The sequence below is a fragment of the Salvelinus sp. IW2-2015 genome, linkage group LG4q.1:29, assembly GCF_002910315.2.
Source record: "Salvelinus sp. IW2-2015 linkage group LG4q.1:29, ASM291031v2, whole genome shotgun sequence".
Lineage (NCBI taxonomy): Eukaryota > Metazoa > Chordata > Actinopteri > Salmoniformes > Salmonidae > Salvelinus > Salvelinus sp. IW2-2015.
This window is the reverse complement of record NC_036842.1, coordinates 61,081,891-61,097,479: the sequence shown is the minus strand read 5'-3', so window position 1 is coordinate 61,097,479 and position 15,589 is coordinate 61,081,891. Positions and strand designations below refer to the sequence as shown.

General features: G+C 46.2%; 2 protein-coding genes across 4 annotated transcripts in view; one reads left to right on the top strand and one right to left on the bottom strand.

The window, feature by feature from the left end:
- smpd3 (sphingomyelin phosphodiesterase 3) overlaps window positions 1–8,029 on the bottom strand; it is a 38,723-nt gene extending 30,694 nt beyond the window's left edge. The window contains 1 exon segment of the mRNA XM_023985268.2: window positions 7,728–8,029. The gene's annotated coding sequence lies outside the window, so the exon portion shown is untranslated.
- Window positions 8,030–8,234: 205 nt separating this feature from the next.
- LOC111962290 (uncharacterized) overlaps window positions 8,235–15,589 on the top strand; it is a 13,537-nt gene continuing 6,182 nt past the window's right edge. For 2 of the 3 annotated variants that reach the window (XM_023985266.1, XM_023985267.2), the window contains exons 1-4: window positions 8,235–8,280; window positions 8,386–8,551; window positions 9,743–9,878; window positions 13,523–13,712. In XM_023985266.1, coding sequence (XP_023841034.1) covers window positions 8,408–8,551; window positions 9,743–9,878; window positions 13,523–13,712 — 470 coding nt within the window. In that variant the 5' untranslated portion in view covers window positions 8,235–8,280; window positions 8,386–8,407. The other variant, XM_070442997.1, reaches the window with a different exon arrangement.

The following is a 15,589-nucleotide window of genomic DNA, read 5'->3' as shown; positions in this document are numbered from 1 at the left end:
CTGACATCATGCATTCTCACATTCGTTACAGTAACATAGCAAATCCTGCATGCATGTGTGCTCACATACACTATATGTACAAAAGTATGTGGACACCCCTTCAAATTAGTGGATTTGGCTATTTCAGCCACACCTGTGTGTATAAAATTAAGCACACAGCCATGCAATCTCAATAGACACACATTGGCAGTAGAATGGCCTTACTGAAGAGCTCAGTGACTACTGAAGGAAAGTCAGCACAATAACTGTTTGTTTGGAGCTTCATGAAATGGGTTTCCATGGCCAAGCAGCCGCATACAAGCCTAAGATCACCATGCGCAATTCCAAGCGTCGGCTGGAGTGGTGTAAAGCTCGCCGCCATTGGACTCTGGAGCAGTGGAAATGCGTTCTCTGGAGTGATGAATCTCGCTATACCATCTGGCAAGCTGACGGGACAATCTGGGTTTGGCGGACGCCAGGAGCACGCTACCTGCCCAGATGCATAGTGCCATGGAGGACGAATAATGGTTTGGGGCTGTTTTTCATGGTTCGGGTTAGGCCCCTTAGTTCCAGTGAAGGGACATCTTAACGCTACAGCATTCAATGGCATTTTATGCTTCCAACTTTGTGGCAATAGTTTGGGGAAGGCCCTTTCATGTTTCCCCATGCCAATTCCCCAGTGCACACAGCGAGGTACATACAGAAATAGTTTGTCGAGATCAGTGTGGAAGAACTTGACTGGCCTGCACACAGCCCTGACCTCAATCACATCGAACACCTTTGGGATGAATTGGAACACCGACTGTGAGCCAGGCCTAATTGCCCAACATCAGTAATGCTCTTGTGGCTGAATGGAAGCAAGTCCCCGCAGCAATGTTCCAACATCTAGTGGAAAGCCTTCCCAAAAGAGTGGAGGCTGTTATAGCAGCAAAGGGGGACCAACTCCATGATTTTGGAATGAGATGTTCGACGAGCAGGTGTCCACATACATTTGGTCATGTAGTGTACATACACGCACAAACAAACAGTAAGTGATCCATCACTAGCTCGAACCCTGCCCTGGTTTTCGACAGACAGATATGGATTGGTTGTCCCATTGATTTGTTCCACATTTGTCATGTTAAAGGCTACGGCAACACTGATCTGAAATGTCAAAACTGTTCATTTCAGTCTGATAACTTGCAGACAGTGAAAACAAATACATTCATATTCAAAATACAGATAGAGAAAACTTGTATTTGTGAGGAAAGCAAGCCAGCATTGGACTAAAAGCAAGCCATGCCTTGAAATGACAGCCAGCCTTGGAATGGAAACCAGCCTTGGACTGAAAATCTCTGGCATGAACTGTGACTTTGCACCATTCCCGCAGGGTTGAAGGCCATACAGTTAAAATGCCCCTCGTCATTTAGGTGTGGAACTTGAGAGTGTGATATTTTCTAGGGTTCTTCCAACCAGTTAATAGTAGATGTAAGTAATTTTAAAGAAGCTCCACAAAGAGCTGCACATTGAGAGACCATATTTCAATTTTTAATGGTCTTTAGAAACTAAACCAACTGCCACTTGAAGGAACTGACACTTTTTGAATAAACTGCTTAGCTTCAAAGCAAAGGCCTGGCATAATAAACATGGCAATCCCTTTAGCAGTGGGATAACGCAATATCAGCACATAAAATTATGTAATGGTAACAACACACATAGCTACTCATAACAGGAGTAACAAAATGTGAAAAACAAGACAGATTGAGAAAGAACAGACAAAGAGAGAGATCACAGGTATTCCCTGAAGTGTGAGGTGAAGGTTGCCATGGAAACCACTCAAAGTTCAGGCAACGGCAAACACAGGTGAGTACAAGACCATCTAGGAGCAGAGAGTGAGACAGGAGAGAAGAGGGAGAGAGATGGAGAGAGAGAAAACGAGTGTCCGTACCTTTGCCCGTCACAACAAGCACCACCGCGTGAACAGGTTCTGAAGAACGCACCACATCCTACATGTAGTACAGCAGCCCTCCTATAGCTGCTCTCCAGGTCTGTGTGTAGCTGAGAAAGCAAGCAGTCTGCTAAATGTCCCACCGCGCCAGTCCACCACATCTCCAATCACAGTATACAAGCCAACAGAGTGTAGTAGGCAAATGACACAGAAGCATTGCTCCACACGCATGTACAGGACACACAAACCAAATGTACAACACACACACACACACACACAAAACCACACACACACACACACACACACACACACACAAACACACTTTTTGAGGTCAGAGCATGGCCTCTAGGTAATGAAAGACCATCTAATAGGTTCCAGAAGGATAGGCAGGGTGTGTTGGGATGGAGGAGTGAACCCCACCCAGACCCAGGTCCCACACTGACTTCTCCCCCTGTGATCAGCCTGTAGCCAAGACCTTGAAGAGGAAACCTCTCCAGACCCAGAGCTGGAAGCGCCTGTCTCCACACGATCCACTGTCTGGGGCAAGACCATAGCACCACCCTGAGCACCCATACAGCACCATAATTACACACTCACCCAGACCAGCAACTGGCAGTATACTGGACCTAATGACATAGCTCTGCTCTGGCTTTGTAGGAGAGAGGATGGCATGGGTCAAGCCTGGCAGTGTGGGTGGCTGAGTGCATTGATGAGTGGACGGCAAAGTCGGACAATTTGAGGGCTGGTGGTCACACACATGTGCACATATATAGGCTAAAACAAACCCCTGGCGTAGTGAACAAAACCCAAATCCTCCCCCTCTTGTGTCAGTCATATTTTCCCCTCTACCGGTAGAGAACACATCATCTCTCCATGTTCACAAAGTCTGTTCACACAACACTGCCAATATCACCCAGGTCTCCCCCTCCCTCCTTCCCTACCACATACTATGAACACACATACTATGAACACACATACTATGAACACACATACTATGAACACACATACTATGAACTGGCTTAAACACATGATCAGTGAGAGGTCATTAAATAAAACTTAGCATATCCCTGCTGAGTAAATCCCACCATGGCACTCTACTAGAATAATTGTAGGCTGCTCTGTCCTATACTTTGAGTGATATTTTTAGCACATGAAAATCCACAAGCAAATGTTTTTTTCCCTAAACCGTCCAATGAAAATCTCACTTTTAAAAGTTCATATTCTATTAGCTCATTCCCAAATAATGTTGTTGACTCATCCTATACTTGTATTTGTGGCCAAAGCATAAATTGGAGAAAAAACACTTCAAAAACCSCACCTTAAACTTGTATCTCGAACAGACTTGAAAAAAAGCTTGCTATTTCCTCATAGAGGATGATGTCATTCTGAGTAGGATGAGCTGGCCAATCAGCGGTGTACTCGCATTAATATTTGTAATGACCGGTATACACCCACACCATTTAGTTGTTGGAGTACGCCCACACCATTCCAACACAGAAAGGCTGCACTTTAACATACTTAATTAGCAACTATTTCACTCATATTGTAATTCATTATAGGTCATTTTTCAGATATATCTGTAAACACTGTACAGTTACTGTGTTATATTGTTCCTTCCCTGTGTGTTCTTTGAGTGCTCACTCTGAATGACGTCTGAGATGTCGGTAATCTTTTCTAAACGCCATAGAATCAGTGGGGTCATGTGCATCTAATAAACCTGCAGTAAATCATCTGTTCTTAGGCCTGAGTGTTTAAAGTGGGGTTCATAGTTTGTGTAACTATTCAGATATATGAAGAATCATTATATCAGTATTCAAATAAATCTTACTGAAATATATTTTTGCATGATGTTTGTTGTCCGAGCCAACATGTCTTATGCTGAAAAGTGGAGGCATTGAGAGAAGTCTTTTCAGGTATTCTTACGTGATGTATTTATGTGATTCAGTTTGCTGTGTCAATACTGTGACGTGGGTTAGACTAAATTGAGCCAGCTTCGCTGAGTTTTGGACCATCACACTTTGTATAATAACACATCCACGGGAACATCAGGCTACACAACACTGACAACCTAACCCAGGCACTGTGAATGGAAACAAACAGATGGAGAGGAAAGGGAGATGGCAGAGACAGACAGAGAGGGACAGGGTTGTGTGAGAGAGGAGAGAGTGAATGACAAATAGACTTGGATGGAAAGATAATGTATGTTGAAAATAGGCAGATGGTCAGAACGGAGTAAATGAAAGAAAGAAGGAAGAAGGCATACTCTTAAGAAAAAAGGGCTCCATAAGGGTTCTTCAGCTGTCCCCATAGAAGAACACTTTTTGGCTCCAGGTAAAACCCTTTTTGTTTCCAGGTAGAACTCTCTTGGGTTCCACGTGAAACCCTCTGTGGAAAGGGTTCTACATGGAACCAAAAAGGGTTCAACCTGGAATCAAATAGGGTTCTTCAAAGTGTTCTCCTATGGGGACTGCCAAAGAACCCTTTTAGGTTCTAGATAGCGCCTTGTTTCTAAGTGTATGGGCCTAAATGGAGAGAGAGCCTTGACAACTTGCTCAGTGTCACAAAGAGTGAAAGTAGTGTAGGCCTAGAATGGCAGAGGGCCCCATCCCCTCTTGAAGCTCAGGAACGACTTTTTGGCACCAAGACTGTAGATGTTCACAGTGGGACCAGTGTTGTATTGCTGCTATTTTGCTAAAAGCATTCAACAATGCATTTGATTAGTGATTGCATCCTCTTGATGAGAAAATTGCCTGCTTGCAGGATACACAACAGAGCATTTCCATGTACCGAGTCGTGTATTCAGCCTCATTTGATAGCACTTAAAGGAGCCCATTAGTCCATTGCTGATACATGATACATGATGACGTAGGAGGTGACAATTTGCTTTTTGAAAGTCCTATATCTTGAAAACTTGATTGCTAACACTAATGAAAAAATTACCAAAATGTATTTTTGGGGTGGATTTTTCCTTTTAGGGCCTACTCCATCTGGAGCTGCATGGACAAAAACACACACAAGGCTTATGTATTGAAGACTATAATGACAGTGACACTGAACATTAATGTTTTTCTGTCACCACTGTCACTGGCCTCTTATTTACATTTGGCTGTCACTTACTCATGAGACTGTAATGTAGGTTACACATAAAAGAAACCGAATCCTGAAGTATCCTGTATCACCTGTGCAAGGCCCATCAACCCTCATCCGGCCCGACCACCTGGTTCATTATTGAACAGTGGTTAGATGGGCGTTTGATAGGCAAGCCAGACATACACTGGGCAGGTCTGTAATAAAGTGAAAGTAGACCCACTCAATTCTATCCAATTATAGGCTACTTTGAAGATTGAATCCCTATATTTTCTTTACCCACATTTTGAAGATAGCCTATCACACTTGGCCATCAGTGCCCCAATAAAAAAATAAAAAAATAACGAGTTGCAGGTTGTGTTTTAATTAATGGGACACACTTAGGCCTATCAGCTACCAGCATCCTTATGCTCCCTCCCTTGTCACCGCAGCCTTCAGCGTCTATCCACGAGAAGGGAGGAGTTTTATAGCACCTGACTCTTTTTCACCACGTCAGCCAAAAAGCGGATCAGAGATGGACACCGACTGAGAGAGCAGCCTGTGCACACCGGCTGTGCCACACCTATAATTGGAATAACATCACCATCCGAAATCAAAGATTTAGTTTCCACTGAATCTACAGCAACATGGGGGCTAAATCAGCAGTCATGTTCAGCCAATAACACTAGCCTATTTCAATACACTCTTAGAAAAAAAGGTACTTAGTATAACCATATACGGTTCTTCAGCTAGTCTCCATAGGGGAATCATTTTTGGTTCTAGGGAGGACCCTTTCCAGAGGGTTCTACCTAGAACCCTCTATGAAGGGTAATTCATAGAACCTTCTGTAAATGGTTCTACCTAGAACCCTCTATGAAGGGTTCTTCTTATAGAATCCTCTATAAATGGCTCTCCCATGAACCCTTTTATCATCTAAAAGTTATTCCTAGAACCCTCTATGAACGGTTCCACCAGTCGCAATAGCCTTTAAAAAAACGATTTATTACAATACATTACATATATCATTAGGCCTTTTGTTGAGGGCTTAGTTATACATTAAAACAGTGCTCTGAAACTCCTGGTTTACAGACCACATCAGGCCTGCAAGTCACATTATGTTGGCTTGCAAAGTGATGTGTAATTCCTATTGGAATCCAGCCAGAGTGAGGATATCCAACAATTGGTACTTTTAATCACCCACAACATGCATACAGAACACATGTCAGGGAAGGGAAGATTAATTAATGAGAGTACGTCAATTATCTAAACTGGAACATCAATCTCAGTAATGGGTGCAATAAGTCCAACTACTAACAGTTTGGATTAATTTAGAAAAATGTATATTATTTATCTGTGTATAGCATACGATTAATGAACTAATCAATCTACATGCAAAAACACAGATATTGAAACAAACAATTCTGAAAATCAACCTGCAATAGACCATGCTGGGAAATATCATAATGATGGGTGTGGTTTTGAGTATTTTACTCTACACTCAACTCTGGTTGTAGGGTATTTCACGCCACTGAGTGTTAAGTTAATTTAACTCCTGAATCAACACTAGAAATGTTACACTGAATAATCAACATGATGTCAGTCAAACTTGCCAATTTACTGTGTACCATACATACTCCCTTCTATTATCCTACTCTGCTCAATAAAAACCATGGCAAAGATATCAACTATGTCAGTACTGTATATATAAAATGAATAAGAGAATACCAGATAAATTCAGCCTACAAATATTCCTTTATTGGTACAGTTTAAAATATGCTCACACCTATCTTTTTAAGATTATTCAAACTCCTGATGTTCAAGTTTAAACACTGAGGTAAAATAAAATAAAAAAGTATTAATATTCAAAGTGTTCATTGTATGTGGAACCTTTCTTACCTTCCAAAGAATCCTTCTTGCCTTCCAAATAATCATAAAAGAACCCTTTCTTCTAAAAACGGCTATTGGGATGAAAAAGGTTCTAGATAGAACCCTTTGCCGTTCAAAGAACCCACGGCTTCCAAAAAGGGCTCTTCAGATAAAACCGCTTTTTGGTAGAACCCTATCCCCGCAAAGAACCCTTTTGGAAAGAGTGTAGGCTATAATTCTGTCCCGACAGTGTTGATATCTAGGCCTACTGATTTCATGCAAACTGTTATTACGACTTCTTATAAAAGGGTATATTTTTCTAACTATGTCCAAGTGACTTCTCCTAGCCACTATGTCCAAGTGACTTCGCCTAGCCGCCCGACACAGCCCTCCCCTCACAATCATGTTGAAGATAATATAATATGTAGAGAGACAATTAATTACGAGGAGTAGGCTATATGAAACGTGAGCGCATAATGTTTTTTTAATTCCACGGGTTTGATTTACTAGACTAGTCTATGTGAAAAGAACAGCGTCTCCCTTTCTCGCTCTCCCTCGTCTTTTACACACAAACACACACTCGATGTGCCTTGAACATTCGATCCTTGGGACTTATGCAAATACCAGTCAAATCATCCCATTGTGTATGCAATAGTCATTGAGGTGAAAGGAGCGGATTACAAAGACAAAAACGCACCAATAAAGCTATTATAGGCAAGAGGTAACCCGAAGTAACCAATCAGGACCGTTTGTGTATGGTTGAAAATTCACAAGGGCAAAGAACAATTTCTACTATCGCAACGTGCTCAAGATGTTCTAAAATCCAATTTTCTTCATGAACCCAACCCTTGTTCTCTCGCAAATCATGCTATTCAGAATAGCTACTCACTTCTTTCAGATCTCGCCGATTTATTCAAACAGGTGGAACACTATTTCTCTTCGGTATTCTCCCCCTCTGAACCGTGATAATAGCCTTTGATGCTCTCAAATCCAGTCCACTTTATGGCCGCGGAGCCTGTGCTGATGAACTGCGTGAGATTCCTTACAGCACCATCACACTTTGAACAGCTCCATTGACGTCATAGCTCACCGGCTACGATGCCACTCCCTTTTCATAACGACCACCGCCAATCGAAAGGCAGAGACAAAACCTTGTAACCTCTCATGACGACCACTCTGGTGCTTGTTCGTGCAGTTGGGTTGGTTTTTACTTGATTAAATGTACTATTTGAATTAAGTAGAAATGCAAACGTGAGATTGCATGGCTCACTCAAACACGCTTCCTGAAACCACTGGTCACTTCTCAGTGAGATTCTAGTTCGCTTCTTCTGTGGTGTAAAAATTCTTAGACTTCAATTCCCAGAAGGCACAGTCGGTCACAGTGTTTCCATAGTTACCAAAACATAACATTGGAGTTTTTGTAGGCTACCAGCAGCAGGCAAGTAAGTGGCATAGCTCGTATCAGACACTAGCTAGCTAATTAGCTGTTAGCTTCGACTTGAATGATAACATGACAAGWATTTTTGTTGTTGTTGTCATTACTGCAGGGTAAACAAAGAGCCTGTGAATATGGATGGTTGTGTGGTCCGTCTCCACACAGTGAAATTCAAGCCCAAAATAGATGGCAGCAGAGGTGACTTTACTGCACAGCCCATCAAAGTTCACTTCTACGAGCTGCTGGGAATCAGTGATGCCAATGAGCTCGTTCCACAGGTACTCTTAACTCCTGCCACTCCCCTGCATCCGTTTGCCTTCTTATCTAGACATACTACCTTACTCACATTGAATAACTTGTGTGCATCTGTCCATCCCCTCCCTACCATAGCACCCCTTTTCCGCTGGAAACAGCACAAGTGTCATCATACCCACAGACTCTATGATGAATTCCTCTCACAGGCAATCAGATTAATTATAGAGTGCAGTCCAAATGCATCCACTCTTCTGGGACCACTAAAAATAAATGGCAGTAATGCCTGGCTCTGCCAAAGGGGTTAGGGAGTGTTGCTGTGTAGCCAAGATGCAACATATAGAAAAATTGCCCTTATGTTTGGTCATTAGAAGATACTGTATAGTCGTGCAGCCAAGTCTGTATTCTCATGCGCATTTGTGTGGGTTGTGTGCATGTGTTACTGCTTGGGGTTTACCCTCATCCTATTCATAGACACACACTGAATCTAGCTTTGGTTGTGAAGATCATTTGTTGCGAAACCACTGTAGATGACTAAACTAATTATTGCAATAGCCACAGTAGAATAGGAGAGAGAGAGAGAGAGAAAGGGAGAGAAAAATAGCAAGTGCACACATACAGGTGTTAGATCTAAATTTGACCAGTATTGTCGCAGCAAAATAATCCTGCAGCAACAGGATTTGAACGTTTAGTCCATAATGTTGCTTGACTGGTGGTTAGGTTATTAGCTGGACAAAATTAGGATATATGAAAAGTGCAATACTGTTAATATAACCGAGTGTTAGTTCAGGTTATCAGTGAATTTATGTGAATCATGAAGCTCGTCTGCATTTAATTCTAAACAACAAGAGTGTTCAAATTAAGATCTTACAACTGTACACACACACAAAACACACACCTTCTCCCATTATCTCTCTCTCGTCACACATCTCATTTCCTCTCGTTCATACTTTCATTATGATATTCTTTGCACCCCTTCGACTTCTCTGCCTCCCATTTCCTGGCTTTTTCTGCGTTTTACGAGCATGGCTGTACAGATGCGGATTTTATGCAAATAGGTATTATATACATATTATCATCAATAGTATTCCTCCTGTCCCAGAACTCTAATTCTTAATTGATTACACTTTCAAATCCTGCTAAATCCCAGTGTCTTGGAAGAGTAGGATATGGAAGGGTTGTGTGTGTGTGTTCATGAGTGTGTGTGTTTTCCATAGGTAGAAAATAAGGATATCCTGAGTTCAGTGGTTGCTCTGTTTGATGTGTCTCTCCCTGATGTTGGCCCTCGAGATGTCCATGACACGGTACACAGCCATGGAACGCACACTATTATCCTGCTCAGGCAACCCTCAGGTATACTTCACTTTCTAAAGTATGGTTATTATTCACACAGTTAGAGTGGGCCTTTTTGGAGATAGACATCAGACATCAAACATGTTCTGTAATGTCCTGCTCCATCTTTGTCTCAGCAACTCTCTCTCTCTCCACCCCTGCTCCTCTCTCTCTTTCCCGCTGCTCCTCTCTCTCTTTCCCCCTGCTCCTCTCTCTCTACCTCATGCTCATCTCTCTCTTTCTCCCCATTTCTGGCTCTCTTTTCCCCCTGCTTCCTCTCTCTTTCCCCCTGCTCCTCTCTCTCTCTCCCCTGCTCCTCTCTCTCTTTCCCCCTGCTCTCTCTCTCTCTCTTTCCCCCTGCTCCGCTCTCTCTTACCGCTGCTCCTCTCCTCTCTCCCCCTGCTCCTCTCTCTCTTAACCCCCTGCTCCTCTCTCTCTTTCCCCTGCTCCTCTCTTTCTCTCCCCCTGCTCCTCTCTCTCTTTCTCCCCCCTACTCCTCTCTCTCTTTATATCTCCATGCCCCTCTCTCTCTTTCCTCCTGCTTTCTCTCTCCCCCGCTCCCTCTCTCTTCCCCCTGCTCCTCTCTCTCTTTCTATCTCCATGCCCCTCTCTCTCTTTCCTCCTGCTCCTCTCTCCCTCCTTCCTCTCTCTTTTCCCCCTGTGCCTCTCTCCCCCCCCGCCTCTTTCTCTTTCCCCCTGCTCCTCTCTCCCCCCGCTCCTCTTTCTCTTTCCCCCTGCTCCTCTCTCTCGTTCCCCTGCTCCCTCTCTCTCTTTCCCGCTGCTCCTCTCTCTCTTTCCCCTGCTCCTTTTCTCATTCTCCTCCTGTCCCTCCCCTCGCTCTCTCTCTCTCTTCTTTCTCCCCCCTGCTCCTCTCTCTCTTTTTCTCCACCCGCTCCTCGCTCTCTTTCCCCCTGCTACTCTATCCTCCCTGCTCCCCTGCTCCTCTCTTTCCCACTACTCCTCTCTCTCCTCCCTGCTTCCTCTCGCTCTCACCCCTGCTCCTCTCTCTCTTTCCCCCTACTCCTCGCTCTCTTTCCCCCTGCTACTCTATCCTCCCTGCTCCTCTCCTCTCTCCCCACTGCTCCTCTCTCTCTCCCCCTGCTCCTCCTCTCCCCCGCTCCTCTCTCTTTCCCCCTGCTCCTCTCTCTCTCCCCACTGCTCCCTCTCTCTCTCTCCCTGCCCCTCTCTTTTCCTACTACTCCTCTCTCTGCCCCTGCTCCTCTCTCTCTTTACCCCTGCTCCTCTCTCTTTTCCCTGCTCCTCTCTCTCTCTCTCTCCCCTGCTCCTCTTCTCTCTTTCTCCTGCTACTCTATCCTCCCTGCTCCTCTCTCTCTTTCCCCTGCTCCTCTCTCTTTCCCCTACTCCTCTCTCGCCCCCTGCTCTTCTCTCTCTTTCTCCCTACTCCTCTCTCCCTCCCTTCCTCCGCTCTCACCCCTGCTCCTCTCTCTCTTTCCCCTACTCCTCGCTCTCTTTCCCCTGCTACTCTATCTCCCTGCTCCTCTCTCTCTTCCCCCTGCCCTCCTCTCTTTTCCCACTACTCCTCTCTCTCCCCTGCTCCCTCTCTCTTTCCCCCTGCTCCTCTCTCTCTCCCCCCTGCTCCTCTCCTCTTTCCCCTGCTCCTCTCTCTCTCTCTCTCCCCCTGCTCCTCTCTCTCTTTCTCCCTGCTACTCTCATCCTCCCTGCTCCTCTCCTCTTTCCCCTGCTCCTCTCTCTTCCCCCTACTCCTCTCTCGCCCCCTGCTCTTCTCTCTCTTTCTCCCTACTCCTCTTCTCCTCCCTGCTCCTCTCGCTCCACCCCTGCTCCTCTCCCTCTTTCCCCCTACTCCTCGCTCTCTTTCCCCCTGCTACTCTATCCTCCCTGCTCTCTCTCTCTCCCCACTGCTCCTCTCTCTCCCCCCTGCTCCTCTCTCTCTTTACCCCTGCTCCTCTCTCTTTCCCCTGCTCCTCTCTCTCTCCCCACTGCTCCTCTCTCTCTTCCCCTGCCCCTCTCTTTCCTACTACTCCTCTCTCTGCCCCGCTCCTCTCTCTTTCCCCTGTCCTCTCTCTCCTCTTCTCCCCCTGCTCCTCTCTCTCTTTCTCCCTGCTACTCTATCCTCCCTGCTCCTCTCTCTCTTTCCCCTCTCCTCTCTCTTCCCCCTACTCCTCTCTCGCCCCCTGCTCTTCTCTCTCTTTCTCCCTACTCTCTCTCTCTCCCTGCTCCTCTCGCTCTCACCCCTGCTTCTCTCTCTCTTCCCCTACTCCTCGCTTCTCTTTCCGCCTACTCTATCCTCCCTGCTCCTCTCTCTCTTCCCCTGCTCCTCTCTCTCTCCCCACTGCTCCTCTCTCTCTTCCCCCTGCTCCTTCTCTTCCCACTACTCCTCTCTCTGCCCCTGCTCCTCTCTCTCTTACCCCTGCTCCTCTCTCTTTACCCCTGCTCCTCTCTCTTTCCCCCTGCTCCTCTCTCTCTCTCTCTCCCCCTGCTCCTCTCTCTCTTTCTCCCTGCTACTCTATCCTCCCTGCTCCTCTCTCTCTTTCCCCCTGCTCCTCTCTCTCTTTCCCCCTGCTCCTCTCTCACCTTCCCCCCTCCTCTCTCTCTTTCCCCCCTCTCTTTCTTTCTCCCTGCCCTCTCTCACTCCCGCACCTCTTTCTCTTTCCCCCTGCTCCTCTCTCTCTCCCCACTGCCTCTCTCTCTCTCCCCCTGCTCCTCTCTCTTCCCCCTACTCTTCCTCACCCCGCACCTCTTCTCTTTTCCCTGCTCCTCTCTCTCTCCCCACTGCTCCTCTCTCTCTCCCCACTGCTCCTCGCTCTCTTTCACCCTGCTCTTCTCTCTCTTCTCCCTACTCCTCTCTCTCCTCCCGCTCCTCTCGCTCTCACCCCTGCTCCTCTCTTTTCCCCCTGCTCCTCTCTCTCTCCCCACTGCTCCTCTCTCTCTTCCCCCTGCTCCTCTCTCTCTCTCTCTCCCCCTGCTCCTCTCTCTCTTTCTCCCTGCTACTCTACCTCCCTGCTCCTCTCTCTCTTTCCCCCTGCTCCTCTCTCTTTCCCCCCTGCTCCTCTCTCACCTTCCCCTCCTCTCTCTCTTTCCCCCCTCTCTCTTTCTTTCTCCCTGCCCTTCTCTCACCCTCCGCACCTCTTTCTCTTCCCCCTGCTCCTCTCTCTCTCCCCCCCTGCTCCTCTCTCTCTTCCCCCTGCTCCTCTCTCTTCCCCCACTCTTCCTCTCGCCCCTTGCTCCTCGCTCTCTTTCACCCTGCTCTTCTCTCTCTTTCTCCCTACTCCCTCTCTCTCCTCCCTGCTCCTCCTCGCTCCCACCCCTGCTCCTCTCTCTTTCCCCCTGCTCCTCTCTCTCTTCCCCCACTGCTCCTCTCTCTCTCTCCCCTGCGCCTCTCTCTTCCCCCTACTCCTCTCTCGCCCCCTGCTCCTCGCTCTCTTTCACCCTGCTCTTCTCTCTCTTTCTCCCTACTCCTCCTCTCTCTCTCCTTCCCGGCTCCTCTCACTCTCACCCCTGCTCCTCTCTCTCTTTCCCCCTGCTCCTCTCTCTCTTTCCCCTTTTCTCTCTTCCCCCTGCTCCTCTCTCTTCCCCTACTCCCTCTCTCTTCCCCTACTTCCTCTCTCCCCCCTGCTCCTCGCTCTCTTTCCCCCTGCTCTTCTCTCTCTTTCCCCCCCTGCTCCTCTGCTCCTCTCTCTCTCCAGATGTTTTAGAAGAGTACAGTAGCAGACCACTGCCCAGTCCTCGACGGGAACCGGTGAGGTCCCTTGTCCCTGCAGTGGTAAATGGGGATAGAGAATCAGAGGGACGATACCTCCAAGTGTTCAGCGAATCAGAAGACAGTTCAGATGACAGCTCTGATGAGCATGAAGATGGCGAGGGCACAGAGCCCAGGTACAGTGCTACAGTAACTCATGCATCACATTGCACTGCCTCTGACCCACTGTTACATTAGCTCATAGTACTGTAACACTCCTGATTTCAAAAAGCTCTTCTTAGTATTGGCAGGTGTGTTGATCCATAAGCTCACGCTAATACATGATGGATCTATATAGCACTGACTTAGAATGCCAACATCAGTCTCACTAATCCCTAAACAATTCAAGCATTTAAGACAAACGAATGAATGAATGAAATAAGGGATTTACGCACATTGAAGTCATTTCCAAATGCATTGCTGTAGTGAGTGCCATGGAAATTATATTTATTGGTCTGAATACTGGGTTGAATTGACCGCCAAGCCTATGAATAAATAATTATCTGTGGCAGGCCATTTCCAAACAACTCTATTAGTTCATCAGTCCAACAAAAAGATGAATATAAAGGTGGATCCTCAGGGGAACCATAAAGCTGATAGGATTGTTTGGTGCCTAAATAGGATGGGCTGAAAGACACTTACAAACAGAAGGGGCTACCAGAATCCCTGCTCTGGAATAACAGGACATGGCAGATCCAACTTTGACCCTAAATCCAATTAGATTGTATTTTTGTTGTTGTTGATTTTACTTTGAATTCACGTTAGTTGACAAGCATCCTGCCATCTAAGACCTATATAATAGGCGGTGTCTGAGGAAAGCCCAGAAAATTGTCAGAGACTCCAGTCACCCAAGTCATAGACTGTTTTCTCTGCTACGCACGGCAAGCGGTACTGGAGCGCCAGGTCCAGGACCAAAAGGCTCCTCAACAGCTTCTACCCCCAAGCCATTAGACTGCTGAACAATTCATAAAAATCGCCACTGGACAATTTACATTGACCCCCCCTCCCCTTCCCTTTTGTACACTACTGCTACTTGCTGTTTGTTTGTTACCTATGCATAGTCACTTCGCCCCCACCTGCATGTACAGATTGCCTCAACTAGCCTGTACCCCTGCACACTGACTCGGTACCGGTGCCCCCTGTATATAACCTCATTATTGTTATTCTTATTGTGTTACTTTTTACTATTTATTTTTATTTTAGCCTACTTGGTAAACATTTTCTTCTTCTTGAACGGCACTGTTGGTTAAGGGCTTGTAAGTCAGCATTTCACGGCAGTCTACACTCGGCGCAAAAAAAGTTTGATTTGATTTGAAATCAATCCAATGTAAATCAAAACTAAACGTTGGACTGACTTCTGTGCCCAGTGAGTAGTATCTGACTGTGTTTGAGTGTATTACATACGTTGTGGCGTGGTCTCAGGACTGTGAGTTGTCAGCTTGTTGTGTCAATATCCTCCAGTGTGTGTGTTCATGTGCGCGCGTGTGAGAGTGCATGTGTGAGTGTAAGTGTGTTGATAGCTGTAAGGTTGTGTCTCTGCATTTTGATGTGATGCTAATGGACATGAATGACAAATGAGGGCAAAGTAAACCCAAGGCGAGACCCGGCTAACAAGAGCGACTCTATTAAAGATAATGAGATTAAGGGACTATGAGGATATCCACTCCCAAGGCTGACACTGCTGTCAGACAAGTGCTCTCACTTGTCCAGCTAGAGCTTCCCTGCAGCAGAGCAGAGCAGGCCCAACTAACATTAGCACTGATGCTCTGGAGATTACATTTCCTGGAAGGGAGAGTCCATATAAAAACACCCACTACTCAGTTCCTGCCTGCAGTACAGCTTTATCACAGGGGAAGAAACAAACCTATACCGAACAGTATGAAGTTACTCTATTACAGAGCACTGAAGCACCCCAAAGTACAAGGTGACGTGGTAGAGAGCTGAAACACTACCGCTCAGAGCACTGAAGCACAAGGTGACGTGGTAGAGAGCTGAAACACTACCGCTCAGAGCA